At 43.3% G+C, this 22,286-nt stretch overlaps 1 protein-coding gene across 1 annotated transcript in view; it reads right to left on the bottom strand.

The window, feature by feature from the left end:
* The window catches only part of dmgdh (dimethylglycine dehydrogenase), a 124,980-nt gene that overhangs the window by 36,908 nt on the left and 65,786 nt on the right, over window positions 1-22,286 (bottom strand). Inside the window, exons 8-9 of the mRNA XM_072257839.1 lie at window positions 21,518-21,687; window positions 18,891-19,044 (exon numbers count right to left, since the gene is read on the bottom strand). Of these exons, the coding sequence (XP_072113940.1) occupies window positions 18,891-19,044; window positions 21,518-21,687 (324 nt within the window). The remainder of the gene's footprint in view (window positions 1-18,890; window positions 19,045-21,517; window positions 21,688-22,286) is intronic.

The following is a 22,286-nucleotide window of genomic DNA, read 5'->3' as shown; positions in this document are numbered from 1 at the left end:
AAGAAGCAGAACAAGCAGTGGGATGTGGCACATAAGGAAGTTGTACAGCAGCACCAAGAAACTGTCCAGCAAGTACAGCAAGCCTGAGAGGCCAGTTGAGGACAGGAATGGAAAGGCCATAGCGGGAACATAGCAGCAACTGAACACTTGAAGATCTGCTGAACAGACCCACACCTCTAAACCCACCTGACAGGAACGGGGGGCTTCCTTGTTAAGATTACTTTGTCAAGAGCAGATCATGTACTGACCAAATAGCCACACTACACATCATAGTTGAGCAGTCATTTGAGTGGAATTCATCTCTGTACATCATATTTGTTGATGATGAAAAAGCCTTCAACCACCTAGGCAGAGAGAACCTGTAGAGAATCCTGCGGCACTGTGGAGTACTAGGCAAGATGGTCAGACTGATCAGGAATTCATACAAGGGAATGTCCTGCAGAGTCAACCAAGGTGGACAGCTCACCGGCAGCTTTCAGGAGTCAGACAAGAGTGCCTGATGTCCCCTTTCCTGTTTCTTCTCATCATAGACTGGATCATGAAGACATCTACAGCACAGGAAAGGAATGGAATCCAGTGGACTCTTTGGAAACAACTGGATGAGCTGGACTTTGCTGATCATACAGTCGCCCTATCCCATACCCACAAGCCAATGCAGGAAAAAAGTACAGACATGGCAAGCACCATCAGCACAAGTTGGATTAACATCCACAAAGGGGAAGCTAAGGTCTTCAAGATCAACTCAGTCTACATCAACTCAGTCACTCCCGAGGGAAGTCCATTTAAGGAGGTAGAAGTCTCTGCCTACCTGGGTAGTGTCATTGACAGACAGGGAGGCACCAATGCAGATGTCAAGACAAGGATTGGAATAGCTAAGGCAGCTTTCATCCAGCTCAAGAACATCTGGTCCTAAAAGGAGCTATCACAGTCCACTAAGATCAGGCTATTCAACTCCAGTGTTTAGTCAGCTCTTCTGTACGGGGCGGGGACTTGGAGGACAACAAAGACTCTCATTAGGAAAGTGCAGACCTTTATTAATAGCCATCTGAGGAAAATCCTCTGGATCTGCTGGTCAAGAGTCATCAGCAACACCGATCTGTGGCAGACAGCCAACAGCAGGCAACAGAAAAAGAATTAAGGAAGAGAACACATGGTGATGCGACCTTGAAGCTGACACCAAGTTAATAGGCTACACCTGGGGACAACTCGAAAGACAGGCCCAGGACAGAGGACTCTGGCGAGCAGCTGTCAGCGGCCTATGCCCCAGAAGGGGTGATGGGCTTAACTAACCATTCCACCTTCTCAGCAACTCAAAACTGACTTGTTTCTCTCTTTCCCAGTTCTGACAATAGGTTTTTAACCTGGAATCTTACATATACTTCTCTTTCCATGTTTTCTGCCCGACCTACTGAATTTTTCCAACATGCTCTATTATTTCAGATTTCCAGCACCTGCTGCTTTCTTTTACTTTCAATGGCAATGTCAGTACTTCCTTCATAAATGAACACCAGTCTAGGCAGCTCATCTGAATTTTGCACTTTTGTCTCAACCTATAGTTCTGTACTAGCACTTCTAGACATGGACCTGAAAGCACAAGCGTCTGGCGTCGACAAGAATGTTGTGAATTAAAGCAAACACTCAGCAGCCACTTTATTAGGTGCACCTTTATACCTGCTTGTTAATGCTAATATTTAATCAATCATGTGGCAGCAAGTCAATGCATAAAAGCATGAAAACATGGTCAAGAGGTTCAGTTGTTGTTTAGATCAAACATCAGAATGAGGAAGAAATGTGATTTAGGTGATTTTAACCGTAGAATGACAGCTGGTGCCAGATGGAGTGGTTTGAGTATCTCAGAAGCTGCTGATCTCTTGCGATTTTCACGTACTACACTCTCTAAAGTTTACAGAAAATGGTGAGAAAGACAATAAACATCCTGCGAGCAGCAGTTCTGTGGGCAAAAATGCCTTTTTAATGAGAGAGGTCAAAGGAGAATGGCCAGACAGGAAGGCGACAGTAACTCAAATAACCACATAAACATTACGGCAGTGGAGTGCAGAAAAGCACAATACGTCGAACCTTGATGTGGATCAGCTGCGGCAGCAGAAGACCCCACAAACATAAACTCAGTGGCCACTTTACTAGGCACAGGAGGCATATGATAAAGTGCACCTAACAATGATGAAAAACAATTACTAATGTGGACTCATCATCTTTCTTTTTTGCTGCAAGGGATTTTCTGTTGGCAGATGTAACAAGGACAGACCAAGTATTCTACTGATTTCCCAAGAACTAATATTTAACTCGGCTGCAGAAATCATTCTTCTAGTTCTACCCCAAAAACTAGTTCTCCAAACGGAAGGACATTCAGCCTACTTTTTTTTTTGAGATGGTCAAACTGTACGTGTGTGTATCTGCATCTGAAGCAACTGCTGAATCAGGTTCACCCTGAGATTCTGAGCTCAGACTTCAGTAAGTTCTCTGATGTTGCACTCTTGAGGTCAGTTGACATGTCTGAGGTTGAATGAATTACTCAACCCAAACTCCTCTGCAAATTGTGGACCAACAGTGCAAACACGCTCAGATGTGCAGAGAATTAACGGAAGTATCATAGAAAGCAAGCTTTGACTGCCTAGAAGGTGGAATAGAGAATAAAATGATCCTAAGGTCCTGCTGCTAAATTCAATAAGTTCTATGCTTCCCTGGGGGTAACCAGCATTCAACTTGTACCTCACCCAATGTTTGTGGTCTTCCTTATTCCTTATTATCTTAGGAACATTACAATACTTACTTAGTATAAGTTATTGACAGATTTTCCATTGTGGAAAATATTCTAATTGTTTCTAATACAAGTAATTCAGTCTTAGATTCCAATCAATTACTTGTTGATTCCAAATAATTCAGCTATTCATTGCATTTTTTTGCATTAGAACAGTGAATAGTTCAATAATTTTAATAAACAGTAAAATAAAAGTATTAAAAAGAAATCAAGAAGGAAGTTATGCATTAGTGGATTGAGATTTTTCTTGGAACAATTACCTTGGTTCTCTCAATAATCAGTCAATTGTGTGGTACAACTTCCAGGCTTTATAAAGTAATTTGATCCAAGGTTTGTACAATGTAAAATGAGCTTTGCTTAGACAATGATAGGAGACACTATCAATTGACCTGCTGAATTCCTCCAGCATTTTGTGCGTGTTTCTTTCAATTATAGAAATGTTTGTTTAAGCAAAGGGAGATTAGATAACATCTTGCTCTTGACTTTAATCCAGCAGCGAATGTACCTGTTTGGACAACCGTTGAGGTCAGGGTCATTGCATATGGTAATGTTGAAATCCTGTTGCCACTCACTGCCAAAGTTCATATCAAATATGATGGCCACTCAGACAATTCTATTTTCTGGCAAGAAAATAGCCCTTGGATAGAACAGAACATTGCAAAAAGAAAAATTCTCTTTCTTGAAATAGCATATTCTAAAGAGAATACATCCATATGAATCCTGAAAAAAAAACTTCAGAGCCATTTTAATTTTTATCAAATCTAATCAAGCCCTGAGCGACATGTTCCGCAAATTAATGGTTCCCAGCAGCTCCCAGCACTGCACAGATGCACGCAATCTAGCTGTCATTCCACCGATGGAGCACTGGAAGGCAGCAACGATGGGAGAGGCCAGTCCCCAACTGTGCACGGACGACACACTGCACTGCCTCCAGTGTCTCCACTCCCGGACTGCAGCAGCAGGCAAGCCCGTGGCTTGAGGCCTAGTCCTTGTTACAACTGAGGCAATACAGCTTCCCTGCTACCTGCCTCCTCATCACACAAGGGAAACAGTCCTGCAACATCTTGCATTATCACTGTCCAACAGGGTCTTGCGAGAAATGTCCAAGACAATCACCCATGGTTACACTGCTTTCCGCCTTTGTACACCAACTCCAATGCCTTTGAGTAGCAGGCAGCTCCTCCAGCCCCAGTCCTGCTCCTCTGACATGCTGGCCACTCGGCCAGCCACTCCTTTAATACCCTGGCTGGCTACTCTGATCAATGAGCAGCTCAATGATGGGGTAGATCTGCAGTACCCAAAATTCTTGGAACCCAGTATTGTCTTGTGATCATAAAGAATACATTTAACAAAGAAAAAAAAACTCCCCCGAGAGACCGCTATGTCCAAGCGCATCACCATTTTACTGGAAGTTCATCAATTTATCATTAAATAGATAGTAAGGCTCAGCAAATTCAATAGATTATTTCAAGCCTCCCATTCCAACATTGCCTGCTCATTTAACAGAATGTATAACTGCAAACAAGTTACAAACCCACCTTTCCAATAAACTCATAGAAATCAAAACAGAGTAATATTTCTGAGGAAAATATTTTCTCCTTAGCATTAAACTGGAAGATAACTCAGAGGTAGCAACATTGCAAGTATTAACCTTCACTGTTATCTTGGAAAAATCCTTCCAATCAATTCCACGTACAAGGACATGACATTGACAAATTTATAGGCATCAATTCCTAACGAACTAGTAATAACAAACTGTGGTACACTGACATTTATTCCTAACGAGTCAGTTTTTTCATCTCCATAAGACAATAAGACATAGGAACAGAATTAGGCCATTCCGCCCATGGAGTCTGCTCCACCACTCAATCATGGCCGATTTATTACCCTTGTCAACACTATTTGTTAGCATTCATTTCAAGAGGTGTTGAATACAAGAGCAGGGATGTGATGCTGAGGCTTTATAAGGAACTGGTGAGGCCTCATCTTGAGTATCGTGTAGAGTTTTGGGCCCCTCATCTTAGAAGAGATGTGCTGGCATTGGAGAGGGTCCAGATTAGGTTCATCAGGATGATTCCAGGAATGAAAGGATTGTCATACAAGGAACATTTGATGGCTCTGGATCTGTACTTGCTGGAATACAGAAAGAATGGGGGCGGGGGATCTCATTGAAACCTTTTGCCTGTTGAATGGCCTAGACAGAGTAGATGTGGAAAGGATGTTTCTCATGGTGGGAGAGTCTAGGACAAGAGAGCACAGCCTCAGGATAGAGGGGCACGCTTTCAAAGCTGAGATGTGGAGAAATTTCTTTAGCCAGAGGGTGGTGAATTTGTGGAATTTGTTGCCGTGTGCAGCTGTGGAGGCAGTTGGGTGTACTTAAAGCAGAGATTGATAGGTTCTTGATTGGACATGGCATCAAAGTTACGGGGAGAAGGTCGGGAAATGGGGTTGAGGAGGAGAAAAAAAAAGATCAGCCAAGGTTGAATGGCGGAACAGACTTGATGGGCCAAATGGCCTAATTCTGCTCCTATGTCTTATGGTCTTATTCTCCTGCCTTCTCCCTATAACATTTGACACCCTCACTAATTAAGAACCAATCAACCTCTGTTTTAAATATACCCAATGACTTGGTCCCTGCAGTCACCTGTGGCAATGAATTCCACAGATTCACTACCCTCTGGCTGAAGAAATTCCCCCTCATCTCTGTTCTAAAGAGACACCCCTCTATTCTGAGGCTGTGCCCTCTGGCCCTAAACTCCCCCACTATTGGAAACATCCTTTCAATGTCCACTCTATCTAGGCCTTTCAATATTCAATAGATTCCAATGATTTGCCCACTCATTGTTCTAAACTGCAGTGAGTACAGGCCCAGAGTCTTCAAACACTCCTTATATATCATGATGAGGTTGGGGTTAAATCAGGGGTTGCTGGGTGGGCAGAGGGGCCTATTCTGTACTATACCTCAGTAAATAAATAAATAACTATATTTCCTCATAAACTTATAAAATTAGGCGTCAAACTTCAAGACCCCACCAAATATGGCAACTCTAATATACAGTGATGACCATAGTAATGAGCAAGTTTTTAACCAAAGGAAAACTGAACCAATCAGCAACATCTTGAGTTCACACTATGATTGGAGCTGTGCCAACCAATCACAACCAGGTTGTGATTAGCAGTATTAAAATTAGCCTCAGTGGAAATTGTTTAGAAAGGAAATGTTGGCTTTAAGTTACACTTCCAATTATGGATATTGATAGTAAAACCTGTTCTATAACCAAACAGAAAGTCAAAGCTCACAGAGAAAGTTCTCAGCTTACAAGGCTGGCCATAAGAGAAATACTAATATGCTCTATATAATCCAGTCATAGCATTACATTAATGACTTCGAGACCAATGAAGAGTTGGTAAAAAACTGTATATAAAACAAGAAGTGAAATAAAATTCAGATTTCTATCTTACCTGGCTCTCCTAAAGGTGCAAACTAGTTCCACTCAAATGACACCAGTAGCAGGAATTTCACCTGATTTCCTCCAAAGCCAAGGAGCAGTGAGGCCAGTGCAGCATTGCTATTTTTGTCAGCTGAAGTCAGCTACGTCTTTACAAACCATAGGACAATTTAAAATGTGTTTCTTTTGGTTTGTCCGGCAAAATCCACATCTGAGATGCTAACTTTTGCACAAAGCGAATCTAAGCTGACAAACTAAAAGACTGCTACAAAAGACTCAAGAAAATGAATGTATGAAAGCACAGATCGATATATCCATGTAGAGCATATAATATTTTGTTGGCAGTTGTATGTACTGGAGATCTAGCCCAAATATTGTCTTCCATCCTTGGTGGTGTCCAAGGAAGTGTCACACAAGATTTGTGATCTACACACTTCAAGAGTGGCTGAAGTGATTTTCCACTGTCTTCCTCATGATTTCTACAATTTTTACTTTCTTTTAATTAGTCTGCAGCTGAGGCCTTAGAACCGGAATAACATTTTATGGTAGAGGAGAAGAGACACACATTTGGCATATAAATGGCTGCTGGACTCACCTCCACTCAAGAGAGCCTCAGTATCTACATGCAGTTTTGAGGTCTCTACTTTTTCAGGGACATGTTGAGTAGATTCCAATCACAACTTTTTCAAGTTAGAATTCCATAAGTATGATAAAGATGCTGCCTGACCTACTAGGTTCCTACAGCATTTTGTGTGCGTTTACAAAGCCACCTTTTGGACTTGGCAAACCATTGTTAGAACTATTGAATAACTATTAACTCTTACTTTCCGTTCTTTGTTCAATAATGCCGCTCTATCCATTGTCCAAAATCCGTCTCCACAAGAAACAGCTTCCAGCAGTTATACATTTGGAAATTGATAGAACTGTAAGAAATAGGAGCAAGACAGGTCCATACTTCAGACTGCTCATGATTGACCTACCTCAATTTTATGTTCCTGCCTTAACTCCCATTTCCCTTGATTCCCTAAGTGTCCAAGAGGCTACCTTTCTTGAACATACTCAAGGAATAACCATTTCAAACCTTCAGTTTGGAATCCCAAATATTCACAACCCTTAGAGCGAAGATACTTCCTCTTGTCTTAATCCTAATTGACCAATTCATTATCCTGAAATGGTAATTTTAGTTTTCAACTCTCAGTCAGAGTAAAAGGTCTCATTGCATCTCTCCCCATAACTCCAAACTTGCTTTAGTGGGATTATGTCTTGCTCTTCTAAATAGCAGGGAATACAGGTTTATTGGACTCCGTTTCTCCTCTCATCTCGTGAATCTTTGTTCCATGACATATAAAGTAGCATATTCTTCTTCATTAGGCAACATAACCAAAACTATGCATGGTTTTCCAGGTCTGGTCTTACCAGGTCCTTGCAACAAAGTATCCTACTCTTCTGCTCAAATTTCCTTGTAATAAAGGTTAATCTGTGATTTGTTTTCCTAAGCACTTTAAGTCTCCATGATTCATGCTCAAAGGCACTTGAATATCACTGAGTACCATTATTTATATGGTTCTCATACTTAAAAGAAATATTCTGTTTTTCCATTCTACCTTACAAAGTGGATAATGTCACACTTCCCTATCTTGTACTCTATTTGTCACTTTGCAGTTAACCTATCTATATCTTCACGGAGTTTCTCTGTATGTTCTTTGCACATTTTATTCTAGTCTACCTTTGTATCAAGAGCAAACATTAGTACTCCATTCCCCTGTCATTGACATTAATTGCTAATTGCCAAGGCCAGTGCATTGATCTTTGTGGTACTCCACTAGTTTCAGTACATCCTGCCAACTCAATAGCAATCAATTTATTTATATTGTGTCTTCCATCTGTTAAACAATTCTGAATCCAGGATAATAGATTTACTCAATCCTACAGGAGCTTATTTGAAATCCAAATACACCACATCCACTTGTTCCTCCTAATTTACACCAGTAGAAACTTCTAATGGATTTGTCAAACACAACTTCCCTTTGATATACAGTATGTGTAGTCTGTGCCTAATCATATTATGATTTTATAAATGTCCTGTTACTGTTTAATTTATCATAGGCTCTAGCATTTTGCCCACTAATGATGATAAACTAACTGCGTCATAATTCACTGTTTTCTCTCTAATTTCTTCAGTTGTTGGGACGCATTCATTCTCTTCCAATCCCTGAAAAAAGATTTTAGAAAGTTTGAAGTTCATGAAGAATAATAGGAAGTAAGCTACCTAACCTAGGGAGTGTATCTGCTGCTGTCATCTCACCTTTAGAAAGCCTTCTTTGTCTCTTCATCCGTTCAAAAATAACCCCTACTCATTCACCATTACATCAGGATTGAAATTTGGCACAACTTCGCAGAAGGAAAAAATGTGAGGTGACAGAGGAGGATTTTGAGACTCTGCCAACTGAATTTCACCTTTGTATCTTTTTTTCTTCTAAAGATAATCCTAACTTTCATTCAACTTCCAACCATACAAATAAATAAAGCATGGATTTCTTTTAAGAGAGACGTCTCTACATTCAATATGTTGACCGTCATGTAAATGGAGTTTTAAGGCCAGATTCCTACACTTTACCTTTTATTGAACAAACCCCCACTATAGTCTATCACCATCCCCTTCTAACTATAGAAGCTTTTACACATAAAGCTGCAAAGAAAAGGTCTCTCTCTCTCGCTTCTCCTCCTCTTCTGTTTCTCTCTCTGTCCTCCAAAGAACCACAGTGCGTACATTCCTGTCTTGGGACATAGTTAACTCATCTGTAAACATACAAATGCAGAAATAATGAATTTATAACTAATAGATCACGTTTTAAAGGGAAAAAAAACTTTAAAAAAAACTCTTTAAAAAATCATGTACATGGACTGGAGGTGCAAAAGCAATACACAATTAAGCCCGCAAAAATTCCAAATGATGTGAATATCAGACTGACTGGAATTCTAATGAATGTTCTCCGTCCTGAAATGGTAACTCTGCCTTTGCTTCTAAACATAGAGCCAGATCAGCTGAATGTTTCTAACATCTTCTGTTTTAACAGCTTGTGAGTTGATATTTCTGGGTCTAAATTACAAATGAGAGTAAGGTTTCGATCTTTTACTTTTGAGGTGTTGACTCACTGATGATACCAACTTCCACAGGCTGAAGATCCTTAACACATGAGGCCATTATATACAGTAAATCAAGAGGAAATATTAGCATTCCATTTGCCCTCAACCAATATTTATGGAGATTTTGGTTCAGCCATGCATGGATATAGTGTGCAGTCCTGATTGCCACATTGCAGGAACAATGTAGGGGCTTTGGAGAAGGTGAAAAGAGGTTCTCCAAGAAGTTGCCTGGATTAGAGAGTATTAGCTACAAGGAGAGGTTGGACAAATTTGGATTGATCTTTCTTTTGGAACTGCCAGAAACTGAAGCGGTGAGCTGACAGAAGTGTAAAATTATGAGGGGCACATGTAGGGTAGAAGGTCAGAATCTTATTCCCAGTGTATACATCCAAGGTAAGAGGGGGAAAAGTTTAAAGTAGATCCACAAGGCAAGATTATTTTTAAACACAGCAGGTGCCTGGAGTGTGCTGCATTGGGGTTGGTGAAAGCAAATATGACAGCAATGTTAAAGAGGCATTTACATAGGCAATATGACAAGGCAGGGGACAGAGGGATATGAATCACGTGGAAGCATATGGGACTAGTTTAAATTAGCATCATGGTAGGCACAGTTATTGTAGGTGAAAGGGCCTGTTCCTGTGCTATATTGCTCGATGTTCTACATACCACAGCTGCAACATCATGAATTTCACTAGATAGAGGTCAGGGTTTAGCAACCCCCATCAATACTTCCCCTTTGCAATTTACAGAAACTGAGGCCAGCTAGAGGGTATATACTGTTATTTGGCTGACACCATCTACTTTAACACAGGTTAAGAACTAAATTACTTTCTGATTTCTATGGCTCAACCTCACATCAAATAAACCATCAGAGTCAATGGCGAGCCCTTTCATTGCTTTTCAGTAACAGATATACTGCAAGGGCAGCGACTGGAACTGCAGGAGTTTATGAGCTCGGTTCAAATCCCTCCGCCCCTATAATGAAAGAGTGGAATGACCAAAGTTCCACTTTTCCTCTCACATCCTATTTTAATACCTTTCTGTTTCCATAACTTAGGTCTCAGAGTAATTCAGTGACAACTAATTCCTCCGAGAGGACCACAACCTTGTTGTTGGGTTTGGAGGCTTTCGTGCCTCAATGACTCGGAGAGCTATGTTGGCTGGAGTCAAGGCTTTATGCTTTGGCTCTTGGTAGGGTCACCCATGCTAAACAGGTCAAAGGGTAGAGGCCAGACTAAAAGTGATCCACCGCTCCTCCAGGTTCAGGGGTTCAGCTCAGGGCTAACAACCCTGACTGGTAAAACAAAATTGTTACGGAGACAGCAATGAAAAATCCTTCTACATCTGAGTGCAATGGTAATCATGAGCCTCCACCCGGGACTTGCATGACTGACAGTAGTGAAGCTACTGACATGATGAAGGAAGCTCTGAACAGCACGAGAAGTGGAGGACCTTCGATGCTGCCTTATGGGCAATAACGCGAATACTCCTTGCAAGTTTCAAATACACTCTTTTGGTAACATTCCAGACAAGGTTATTCTTTGCACTTCAACTTGCACTGAGGAGGAGCTGAGATGACTAGCTTTATGGATTTCCTGCATGTAATTTGATTGGATATGTTTTCTGCCAGAAATGATAAAGCACAGCAGAAGAATACATTCCATATCAAGCAAAAGGTACAATAATTTAAAAAAGTACTACAGATGCTGAAAATATGACTGGGGACACTCAGCATCTGTAGATAAACAGAGTTTGTATTTCAGAATAACACACACAAAATGATGGAGGAACTCAGCAGGTTAGGGAATCTACGGAAATGAACAAAAAGGTGGGGGAGAGGAAGGAGGACACGATAGCTGAAGCCAGGTGGGTGGAGGAAGGGGTATGAATTGAGAAGCTGAGAGGTGCTAGGTTGAAAAGGTGAAGGGCTGGAGAAGAAGAAATATGATAGGAGAGAGTGGACCGTGGGAGAAAGGGAAGGAGGAGGGGCACTGGGGGAGGTGATGAGAAGAGGTATGAGGCTTGAGTGGGGAACAGAAGAAGAGGGAAGGAGGAGGGAAAAAATTACTGTAAGGAGCCATCGATGTTCATGCCATCAGGTTGGAGGTTACCTGGACGAAATTTGAGGTTTTGCATCTCCACAATGAGAGTGGCTTCTTCATAGCAGAAGAGGAGACTATCGATTGACATGTCGGAACAGGAAAGGGGATAGAAATTAAAATGGTTGGTCACCAGGAATTCTGCTTTTTGCAGAAGGAGAGGAGGTGCTCGAAAAAGTTACGTCTGGTTTTTACATCTGGTCTCACCAGTGAAGAGGAGGCCGCAACGGGAGCATTGGATACAGTAGAAAGCCCCAATAGCTTCACAGGTGAAGTGTTGCCTCACCTGGAAAGGATTGTTTGGGGCCCTGGATAGAGGTGAGGGAGGAGGGGAATGGGCAGGTGCAGCATTTCTGTCACTTGCAAGGATATGTGCCAGGAGGGAGATTGGTGGTGGAGGAAAAATGGACAAGGGAATCACAGAAGGTGCAAACCCTGAGAAAGCAGAGTGTTTGGGAAGGGGGGAGGTAAAGGTATATTTGGTGGTAGGGACCTGCTGAAGATGGCAGAGGCGGCCGAGACTGAAGTGTTTGATGCAGAGTCTCACGATGCAACAAAGAGTAACTCCATCCCTGTTAAGGCAGTGGGAAGATGAGGTGACCATAAACGGAGGACATGCAGATGAAGGCAGCATCAGTGATAAAGGAGGGAAAACCCTGTTCTTCAAAGAAGAAGGCCACCTCTGATGTCCTGGAAAAGGAAAATCTCATCCTAGAAACAGATATGGCAGAGACAAAGGAACTGAGAAAAGAGAATGGCGTTTTTACAGGAGACAGGATGGGAAGAGATGTAGTCCAGATAGCTGTGAGAATCAGTAGCTTTATAAAATATATCAGTAGACAGTTTGTCTCCAGAGACGGAGACAGAGAGATCGAGAAAGGAGAGAGAGGTGTCAGAAAAGGACCACGTGAATTTAAGGGCAGGGTGGAAATTGGTGGCAAAAATAGTCTTTTCTTCATTGGAACTGGAAAAGCATAGAAATAAAGGAATTTTCAAAGGGGTGAGAGACTAGAGAATAAAAAGGAAAATATGTGACATGATAGAGGCCAAGTCAGATTGAATGAAGGTACCGGCTGAGTGATAGAGGCCAGCAAGGAACAACATGTATGCCTGGAATGGTTTGATACAATATAATAACAGTTGAAATTAAATGGCAAAGAGGTATAAAATATATTTGAATGTCGGAATTATGAGACACAAAGCTAGAACATTTGATTATCTAGAGTGGTGAAATTTAGTGCCAAGCCCAGAAAGTTGTAATGTGGAGAGTCAGATCATGTCATAGACCTGACAGACCAAGTGGCCTCCTTATGTGCCAAAAGCAGATATGGGAAATACGAGGTGCATTTTTCCTGAGTTCATGAAGAGCTGTGTTGGGACAGTGCAGGAGAGAGGTCAGGTTGCGACTGGGACAGAGGATTAAAGTGACCAGCTGAGGTAGATGTTCTGAGAGGGCATCCAATCTGGCTCAGGTCTATGCTCAAATGAAAGGGCATTAGCCTGTAATGCTAACTCCTCTCTCTGTCTCCATGGACTACTTGTCCTACTGAATATTTCCAGCTTTTTCTGTTTTATTAGAGAAGACCACATTACAAGCATAGGATGCAATATACTACATTTGATTAAATAAATGTACTACTGCATATAGTTCTGGTCTACTCATTATAGGAAGAATGAGGGTGCAGAAGAGGTTTACCAGTATGCTGCTATCATGAGAAGCTGGACAAACTTGGATTGGTTTCTCTGAAGCAGCAGCAGGTGAGGGGAGATCTGACAGAGGTTTATAAGATTATGAGAGACACAAGGGAGAATCTGTTTCCTGGGGTAGAAATGTCTAACACCAGGGGCATGCACTGAAGGTGAGAGGAGGTAGGTTCAAAGGGAATGTGAGGGGTAAGTTTTTTTACTCAGAGAGTGGAGGACGCAGGGAATGCGCTGCCTGGTGTGGTAGTAGAGGCAAATACATCAGAGGCTTTTAAGAGATTTTAGATGGGCAATGAATGTGTGGTAAACCATATATGTGTTGTAACTGGGTTAATTGTCTGGACACGCCCCTCTGCTGACTGCCCCTGTGGCTCCTCCCACAGGTTCCTGTATAGAGGTGTTTCGCCTTGCCTGTCCCCCTCAGTCCGGGGGCAGACACTCACCATGGAGGTTGTATTGTACAGCGAATAAAAGCCTTTCAGTATTTTACCCAACCTCAGTCTTTTGGAGTTATTGAAGGTGCTTCAATTTTATTCACTGTACATCTTAAAGCGTGGAACATGCCCTGAGACCCGACAAATTAGACCTCGATCCGCAAACGCCAGAAGCTGGAAACGCTTTCGAACTCTGGCTGGCCTACTTCGAAGCGTACCTAGAGGAGATTAAAACGACCGACCCCGTAGCGAAGCGCAGAGTCCTACTCTCCAGGGTCAGTCCACGGGTTTATTCGCTGATCAGAGGCCAGCCGAGCTATGACGGCGCAATAAGCGCCCTCAAAAGACAATACCTGCGGCCAATAAACAGCATCTATGCTCAGCACCGCTTAGCAACAAGGCAACAACAGCCCGGGGAATCAAGTGCTGAGTTTGTCCAGGCCCTACGGACGCTCGTGCGAGCCTGCAATTGCCAGGAGCTGACGGCGACGCAGCATGCAGAACTCCTAGTGAGAGACACCTTCGTCACGGGGACCAGGTCAGTGTATGTGCACCAGTGGCTGTTGGAAAAAGCCGATCTTACCTTAAGTTTGGCGATCCAGCTGGCCGACGTGCTGGAGGCCGCTCTGCATAACTCTGAGGCTCTCCAGGCACGCAATCCCCTGATAGCCTCGTGGGCGCCGCAAACCCCGCAACCCGCCGGCGAATCGACCTCGGCTGCCGTCAGTCGCGAGTCCGCGAAGTGCTACTTCTGCGGACTGGAGAAGCACCCCCGGAAACGCTGCCCGGCCCGAGAAGCTACCTGCTCCAGCTGCAGAAAGAAGGGCCACTTCGCGAAGGTCTGTAAGTTCAAACCGCGGTGTGATTGAGCAGCACCACGTGTGAAACATGGGGGTCGGCATCTTGCCTGCCGCCATCTTCCCTGCATGCCGCCACCATGTGCGAGACATGGGGGCTGCCATCTTCCCTGCACGCCACCACCACGTGCGAGACATGGGGGCGGCCATCTTGGTCAGCGCCACCTCCCACCGCCTACGACCAACGGGTGCTCACGGGGCACCCCACCACGCCGGACCAAGACAGTGACTCAACCCTGGCTTCCGTGACCCTCGACCAAAGCATTCCCCACCAGCTCGCAAGGTCAATGATGGACAACCTGGTGGAGGGGCGCAGGACAAGCTGCCTGTTTGACACAGGCAGCACGGAGAGTTTTATCCACCCGGACACGGTGCAGCATTGTGGACTCATGATATGGTCGGTAAGTCAGAGGGTCACCATGGCTTCCCGGTCGCATACAACAGACATCTGGGGGGGTTGTGTAGCGACACTAGTGGTGAGGGCACAGAATATCGAGACTTTACGTTACTGGTTATGCCTCAGCTGTGTGCTCCTGGACTATTGGGGCTCGACTTCCAGAGCCATCTGAAAAGCGTGACAATGAAGTATGATGGGCCCCTCCCACTAATTACAGTTGTAAATCCCCAGTTTTGTAGGGATACGTCACATACCCCACTACTGACCACACACACACACCGACCCGCACACCCCACCCAACACCATGCCAACTGCCACACTACCGACACCACTCCACCCTCAGGGTCCCTCCCCCACCACTGTTCGCCAACCTGACCCCTGACTATAAACCTGTGGCAACTAAAAGCAGGAGGTACAGCGCGGGGGACAGAGCTTTCATTAAGTCGGAGGTGCAGCAGCTGCTCAGGGAGGGGGTCATTGAGGCAAGCACAAGTCCTTGGAGGGCGCAGGTGGTCGTTGTTTGGAACGGGGAGAAGAATAGGATGGTCATGGACTATAGCCAGACCATCAATAGGTTCACACAGCTCGACTCATACCCTCTAACGCGCATCGCGGATATGGTCAATCAGATAGCACAGTACAAGGCGTACTCGACCATAGACCTAAAATCCGCTTACCATCAGCTCCCCATCTGCCAGGAGGACCTCCCTTACACCGCCTTCGAGGCGGACGACAGACTTTATCAATTCCTGCGCATCCCCTTCGGTGTCACGAATGGTGTATCTGTCTTCCAGAGGGCGATGGACCGGATGGTGGACCAGTGCCAACTGAAGGCCACGTTCCCATATCTGGATAACATCACCATCTGCGGTCACGACCGGCAGGACCGCGACAACAATCTCCAAAAATTTCTCCAAGCGGCCAAAGCTTTCAATCTCACCTATAACAAGGACAAGTGTGTGTTCAGAACCACCCGACTTGCTATCTTTGTGTGTGTCGTGGAGAATGGAGTCATTGGTCCTGACCCTGACCATATGCACCCCCTGTTGGAGCTCCCTCTTCCCAACACCCTCAGAGCCCTCAAAAGGTGCCTGGGCTTCTTTTCATATTACGCCCAATGGGTCTCTAACTATGCAGACAAGGCCCGCCCCGTGGTCAACTCCACCACATTCCCCCTCTCAGCTGAGGCCCGCGCGGCCTTCAGCCGCATAAAAGGGGACATTGCCAAAGCAGCAATGCATGCGGTGGATGAGGCCATTCCCTTCCAAGTAGAGAGTGACGCCTCCAACTTCACACTGGCTGCTACCCTCAACCAGGCGGGAAGACCAGTGGCATTCTTCTCCCATACTCTTCAAGGCGCTGAAATTCGGCACTCCGCAGTGGAGAAAGAGGCCCAGGCCATAGTGGAAGCTATTAGGCACTGGAGGCACTAACTCGCCGGCAAAAGGTTCACCCTGCTAACTGACCAGCGCTCAGTCGCATTCATGTTTAGTAACCAACAGCGGGGCAAAATCAAAAATGATAAAATTCTGAGGTGGAGAATCGAACTCTCCACCTGCAACTATGACATCATGTACAGGCCTGGGAAGCTCAACAAGCCCTCCGATGCTCTATCCCGGGGAACGTGCGCCAGCACGCAGATCGACCGGCTATACGCCCTACATGTAGATCTTTGCCACCCGGAGGTCACTCGGTTTTTCCACTTCATGAAAGCCCAGAACCTGCCTTACTCCCTTGAGGAGATCAGGACGATGACCAGGGACTGCCAAGTCTGCGCAGAGTGCAAACCGCACTTCTACTGACCCGAAAAGGCACAATTCATCAAGGCCACCCGCCCCTTTGAGTGACTGAGTATTGACTTTAAGGGCCCCCTTCCCTCCACCAACCGCAATGTGTACTTTCTTAACATTATCAATGAGTACTTGCAGTTCCCCTTCGCCATCCCCTGCCCCGACACCACTACCACGTCAGTTATAAAAGCCCTGCACGAGCTCTTCACTCTGTTCGGATACCCATGCTATATCCACAGTGACAGAGGGTTCTCGTTTATGAGTGACGAGCTGCGCCAATACCTACTGGCTAGGGGAATTAAACTAGTAGGACCACGAGCTATAATCCCCGGGGGAATGGACAGGTGGAGAAGGAGAATGGCACGGTGTGGAAAGCCACACTCTTAGCCCTCAGGTCAAAGGGACTGCCAGTCTCCCGCTGGCAGGAGGTCCTTCCCGAGGCACTCCACTCCATCCGCTCCCTGTTATGCATGGCCACCAATGCCACCCCTCATGAGCGGCTCTTTTCTTTTCCCAGAAAGTCGACCACTGGGACCACCCTACCAACTTGGCTGACGTCCCCGCGGCCAGTGCTGCTCCGGAAACTTGCGAGGAGCAATAAATACTCCCCAATGGTCAAGAGGGTTCACTTACTTCATGTAAACCCTCAGTATGCCTACGTGGTTTTACCTGATGGGCGGGAGGACACAGTCTCCATCCGCGACCTGGCGCCCGCAGGAGCACCAGGCCCCTACCCTGAACACTCCGCGGTGACTATTGACCCCGTACCCACCCATGTATGTACCCACGAGACACCGCGCACTCCAAACCCTACACAGACACCACACGACACTCCCATACCACGCGCACGAGGGATTAACAACGCCTAACGTGCTGGCACCTCAAGTCAGGCCGGAGCCAGCACAACCGCCGTCGCCGATGCAATCACAACTGGTACTACGTAGATCACAGTGACGGACTCGACCACCTGATAGACTTGACCTGTAAGTATACTTGTTTTAAATATTGTCAGTCACTTCACCCCGCGGGACTCTTTTTAAAAAAAGGAGGGGTGAATGTGGTAAACCATGTATATGTTGTAACTGGGTTAACTGTCTGGACATGCCCCTCTGCTGACTGCCCCGTGGCTCCTCCCACAGGTTCCTGTATAAAGGTGTTTCGCCTTGCCCCTCCCCCTCAGTCCAGGGGCAGACACTCACCGTGAAGGTCGTATTGTACAGCGAATAAAAGCCTTTCAGTATTTTACCCAACCTCAGTCTTTTGGAGTTATTGAAGGTGCTTCAGTATGTGAGGAAGATGTAAGGATATGGACATGGTATAGGCAGGAGGGATTAGTTTTTGGGTGTTTTTGATTTACTTTTTAGCTGGTTCAGCACAACACTGTGGGCCAAAGGGCCTGTTCCTGTACTGTTCTATGTTCCACATTCTCAATTACTGCTTCCTCTGGAGTGTTTAGATGGAAAGGAGGGAGCTAAAAAGACAGGCGTTTCATTTCCTGTTGTTGTGTGGGAAGTTGCCTTGAGAAGGGAGGATCTGAGAATGATGGCGTGGCATCACAGGTGCCGCTTACCATCAGCAGTGCTATCAACATCATCGCCAATTTTCTGCACAAGATTTCCTACCTTCTTCCATCCTGTGGAGAGCTCCCAAGTGGACTTCCAGGAGCAGGCTTATAAACATTCAAATAAATGTGACCTTGTTAGTTCTCTGGAGTTAGTGCCACATCACTCATGTAGCTGGCGTTATTGTCCTATCACAAATATAGCAGCACTGATATCATGATAGAAAATCCACCCACTCTATCTTTCCAGAGAATGGATTTTCTCCTTATTTAGCTAACAGAGTTGCAAAATTAATGTTTTTTTTCGGCTGACTGTATTTTCAAAAATTAATTAATATAAATTTATATTTGGATCAATTTGCTATTTAAACAATCCTTTGGTTTCCAGAGCATACACTTCTTTTAAGATAAAACTATCACTTCTACTATGCATCTGGCTTTTAAACAATAAGCTGAATTAAGTCAGTGGCTTATAAAAGTTCTGGCTATGTACTGTGTCTATACACTGCTTTATTAAATCACTTTTTATCTTGCCAGCAATACTCAATACTGAGATGTTCCTAGCGGACTGAGAGCTTGATAGTTTCTGCCCGATTTGTTTCTATGTGAATACACATGGACAGAAAACAGGTTTATACTGCCTCTAAAATTCATTCACAATTGAGCCACTTACCTATATCTAGCATCATCTCCAGGTTTGTAGAACCAATGTGGCTGCTCCCAGCCGGCATGGAAACCCATGGATGCCTTGTCTTTCAACGTTTCATAAATTCCACTTACTCTTTCTGTTGGCCGTCCTCCAAATCTCTCTTCTTTGGGATATCCAACTAAATAATAAATAAGGAAATCTGTCGCACAATTTGCTAATATGTTGTTGGTGATCCCTGTGTTACAGAAAATTGCATTACAAAAACAATTGTGTGCCAATGGGAAAAATAGCGTTGGGGCTAGAGACTTACAGGTTTGTAATAACAAAGCTTTTTTTCCTGCAGGGTTTTCAATAATAATGGTGTTTTAATATGTGCAAGCTTATTTTGTTACTGCAAGCTAAAAATACTGACACTGTTTAATAGACTATCACTGCACAAACACCGATGGAAGATACTGTTTGCCAACATCCAAAAGTAATTTTCATAAATTGCCCTCTGTGGTCAAACTGACAACTTGTGTGCTTTAGAGACAATGATTATTCAGAGGTTGGTTCCTATTCAAACTTGCGTTATAACCAATTTGGCCTGTTTAATGCAAATAGTATTCCCCAATTCATCAATCATATTCACCAATTCACCAATTCACTTTCTGAATACACACATTTTAGCAGAAATACCTGTAAGTTCTATTTTAATTTTAGATTGCCAGCAACTGCAGTATTTCTCTCTTCTAAATGACACTACCTTTCTGTTTTCTTAACTATGTAAATCTCTCTCCTTGATCTATCATTCAGTTATTTTCCTATCATTTTCCTCCTTGATCTCTGCTATTCAGGGTGTAACAATTTCACTTTAACTTTATTTCGTATGTACTTGAAAGGCAGGATTATATGTTTTGTCATAAAAATAACAGTTATGGATTTATGCTGACCTACATTAAAAGGAAATTTGTTTCAAAACGCACTCACAGAATCACAGAAATACCACAGCACAGTTCACATCTACTCTCTGTGAAATCAGTCCACTAGGCTCATTCCCTTATCCTCACCAACAAGCCTACAAGGTATATCGTTCCTTTTAAATGGAGGGCTATGTGGGAGGGAAGGGCTAGATTGATCTAGGAGAAGGTTAAAGGGTTTGCACAACATCAGGGGCTGAGGACCTTTTCTGAGGTGTACTGTACTAAATAGTGAGTTCCCTCTGAACGTCTGTACTACCCAGAAAGCCTGTGCATTCCAGATCCATACACTCATTAGAAAAGGTCTTCAAATGTCACTTTCTGCTCTTTTACCAATCTCCTTCATTCTAGTTCCTCTAATTTCTGGCCTATCTGTGAAAGGAGCCGGTTTGTCTATACTTATTCTGTCAAAATTCTTTTGCATTTTATTATTAAAATACCAACAATTCCTTCTCATTCAAAGAACAACAAATAGAGATACAACTGGCAGCAGGATATGAAAGCAATATAATTGAAATAGCAGGAGATTTTCACTTCCCCGGTACTGACTCCTATTGCCCTGGTGTAGGGAACAAGGTTTGGGTGGAATTTGTTAAATGCGTCCAGGAGGGGTTTGTAAAGCAACATTAGTGAATCCTACAAGAAAGGGGTGTGGTGCTTGTCCTTATTTTAGGGAATGAGGATGGGCAAAGGGGAGGAAGTTTGCACATAGCTGAATCCTACAAATATTAATATAATTATTGACCAAACCATGTACATGAATGCTAATTAGTGGAAGAAACTTCGGCTTACTAAACAAGTGGTTTTAAGTGGAGAATTTTAATAAATAGATCCAAACAGTGTCAGAGACATAACATCAGGTGCAATAGTGCAGGGAAATCGGAAAGTAGATTGTAGATAGAAATAAATATGAATGGAATCGAGCAAAGATACATGATTGACATTCTAAGAAGAATAAAGTGGATATCTTCAATTGTAAAAAAGTTTTAGAGTAGCATTTACGACAGTTTTAAACAATGTAAAGCCAAACCAAGTTGCACTACAAAGAGAGGAAAATTAGAAGGTAAAGGTGAGTACGTTAACAAGCTCTTACATATAGTATAAGTTCAAGAGGGTAGCTAGATGAAGTGCTCTTAGTATGCAAACAGTATTTTTGGATAAATTTGATCTTCACAACAAATTAAAATTTATTGAGAGGAATAATATAAAATGAAATAGTAAATTGGTTTTAAAAATGGGATAGATGTAGCATTCTATTTGAGATCATAATAGTTAGACCAAGGATATCAGAGATAGCAATATCATCAAAGATGGTTGGACATGAAAAAATACCCTCAAGATAAAATTGAACGCTTCAAGCCTAATTAATTAGCCAAGCTGTCAGTGAAGTGGGTACTGACTCATTGCAAACTTAACAAATGAGCTAACTCTAACCCAATAATGCTTTAGTATTGTGATTTAAGTTCTTTATACTAAAAGATCTCAAAAGTCTAATTAAGAGCTTCAGTGCATAAATGCATATCAGCATGGAATTCCTTATATTTTTATTGTAATTATGAAATACAATCAAAAGCAGATATAACCCAAATAATCACTTCATATTTATTCAAATCTAACATTAAAAATACTGATTAAAATGATCAAAGATAAACTTATTCCACAGATATATCCAGTCCCAGCAATACCTCTTACCAATGTTGTTGAATCCATAGGATTCTCTTGCTTTATCAACTGCATATTTGATTGTTGTCCATTTTCCAAAACGATTGGGATCGATTTCTATCAGGTCATAATCAGGTTCTCCACCCATGATCCAATCAGTAAGATACTTTCCAATCCCACCTGCATGAATGATTCCATACCTGGAAATCCAAACAGCTTTTCTTTGAATCAATTATACATTCTGTTCAATAGTTTAACACCATTTTTAATACAGGCCCCACTACCTCAAAACTTCTCAGTTCTGGAGTCTTCTGATACATATCCAATTCCATTGGTAGATAGACTTGAGACGGTTACAATATTTCATTTCTGATGGTACTGTGCAAATGTGTCTGGGTTACCAGTGAGAGACCACTATTGGGACAGATATCTTCACATAGGGAATAATGGGTGAGAATCTCTGGCATAGCCAGTAGATGTTCATATGAAATCTATTTAGTTCAGAATATAGTAGCAAATGAAGGGGACCTTCAAGACTAACACACGCAGAGTAGTCAGGAATAATACATCTCAGATGAATGTTTCCAACAGGAACATTATTGTTCTTTGATATTAATGCACATTGGAGGTTCCATTACCTTCTGCTAGATGGCAATAGATTTCTTTCCCCATCCAGAGAAATTATTTCCTCTATGCTGTTGCTTCCTTACATAATTGACCCACAGAATATGGTAGAAGAAAGTCTTAAAAGACTTACAATACTCCCCTAGTCTGCTTAACAAAGATATCCCACCTAATT

Source organism: Mobula birostris, chromosome 5, assembly GCF_030028105.1.
Source record: "Mobula birostris isolate sMobBir1 chromosome 5, sMobBir1.hap1, whole genome shotgun sequence".
NCBI lineage: Eukaryota > Metazoa > Chordata > Chondrichthyes > Myliobatiformes > Myliobatidae > Mobula > Mobula birostris.
The sequence above is the reverse complement of the archived record's forward strand: the minus strand, read 5'-3'. Positions and strand labels throughout refer to the sequence as shown.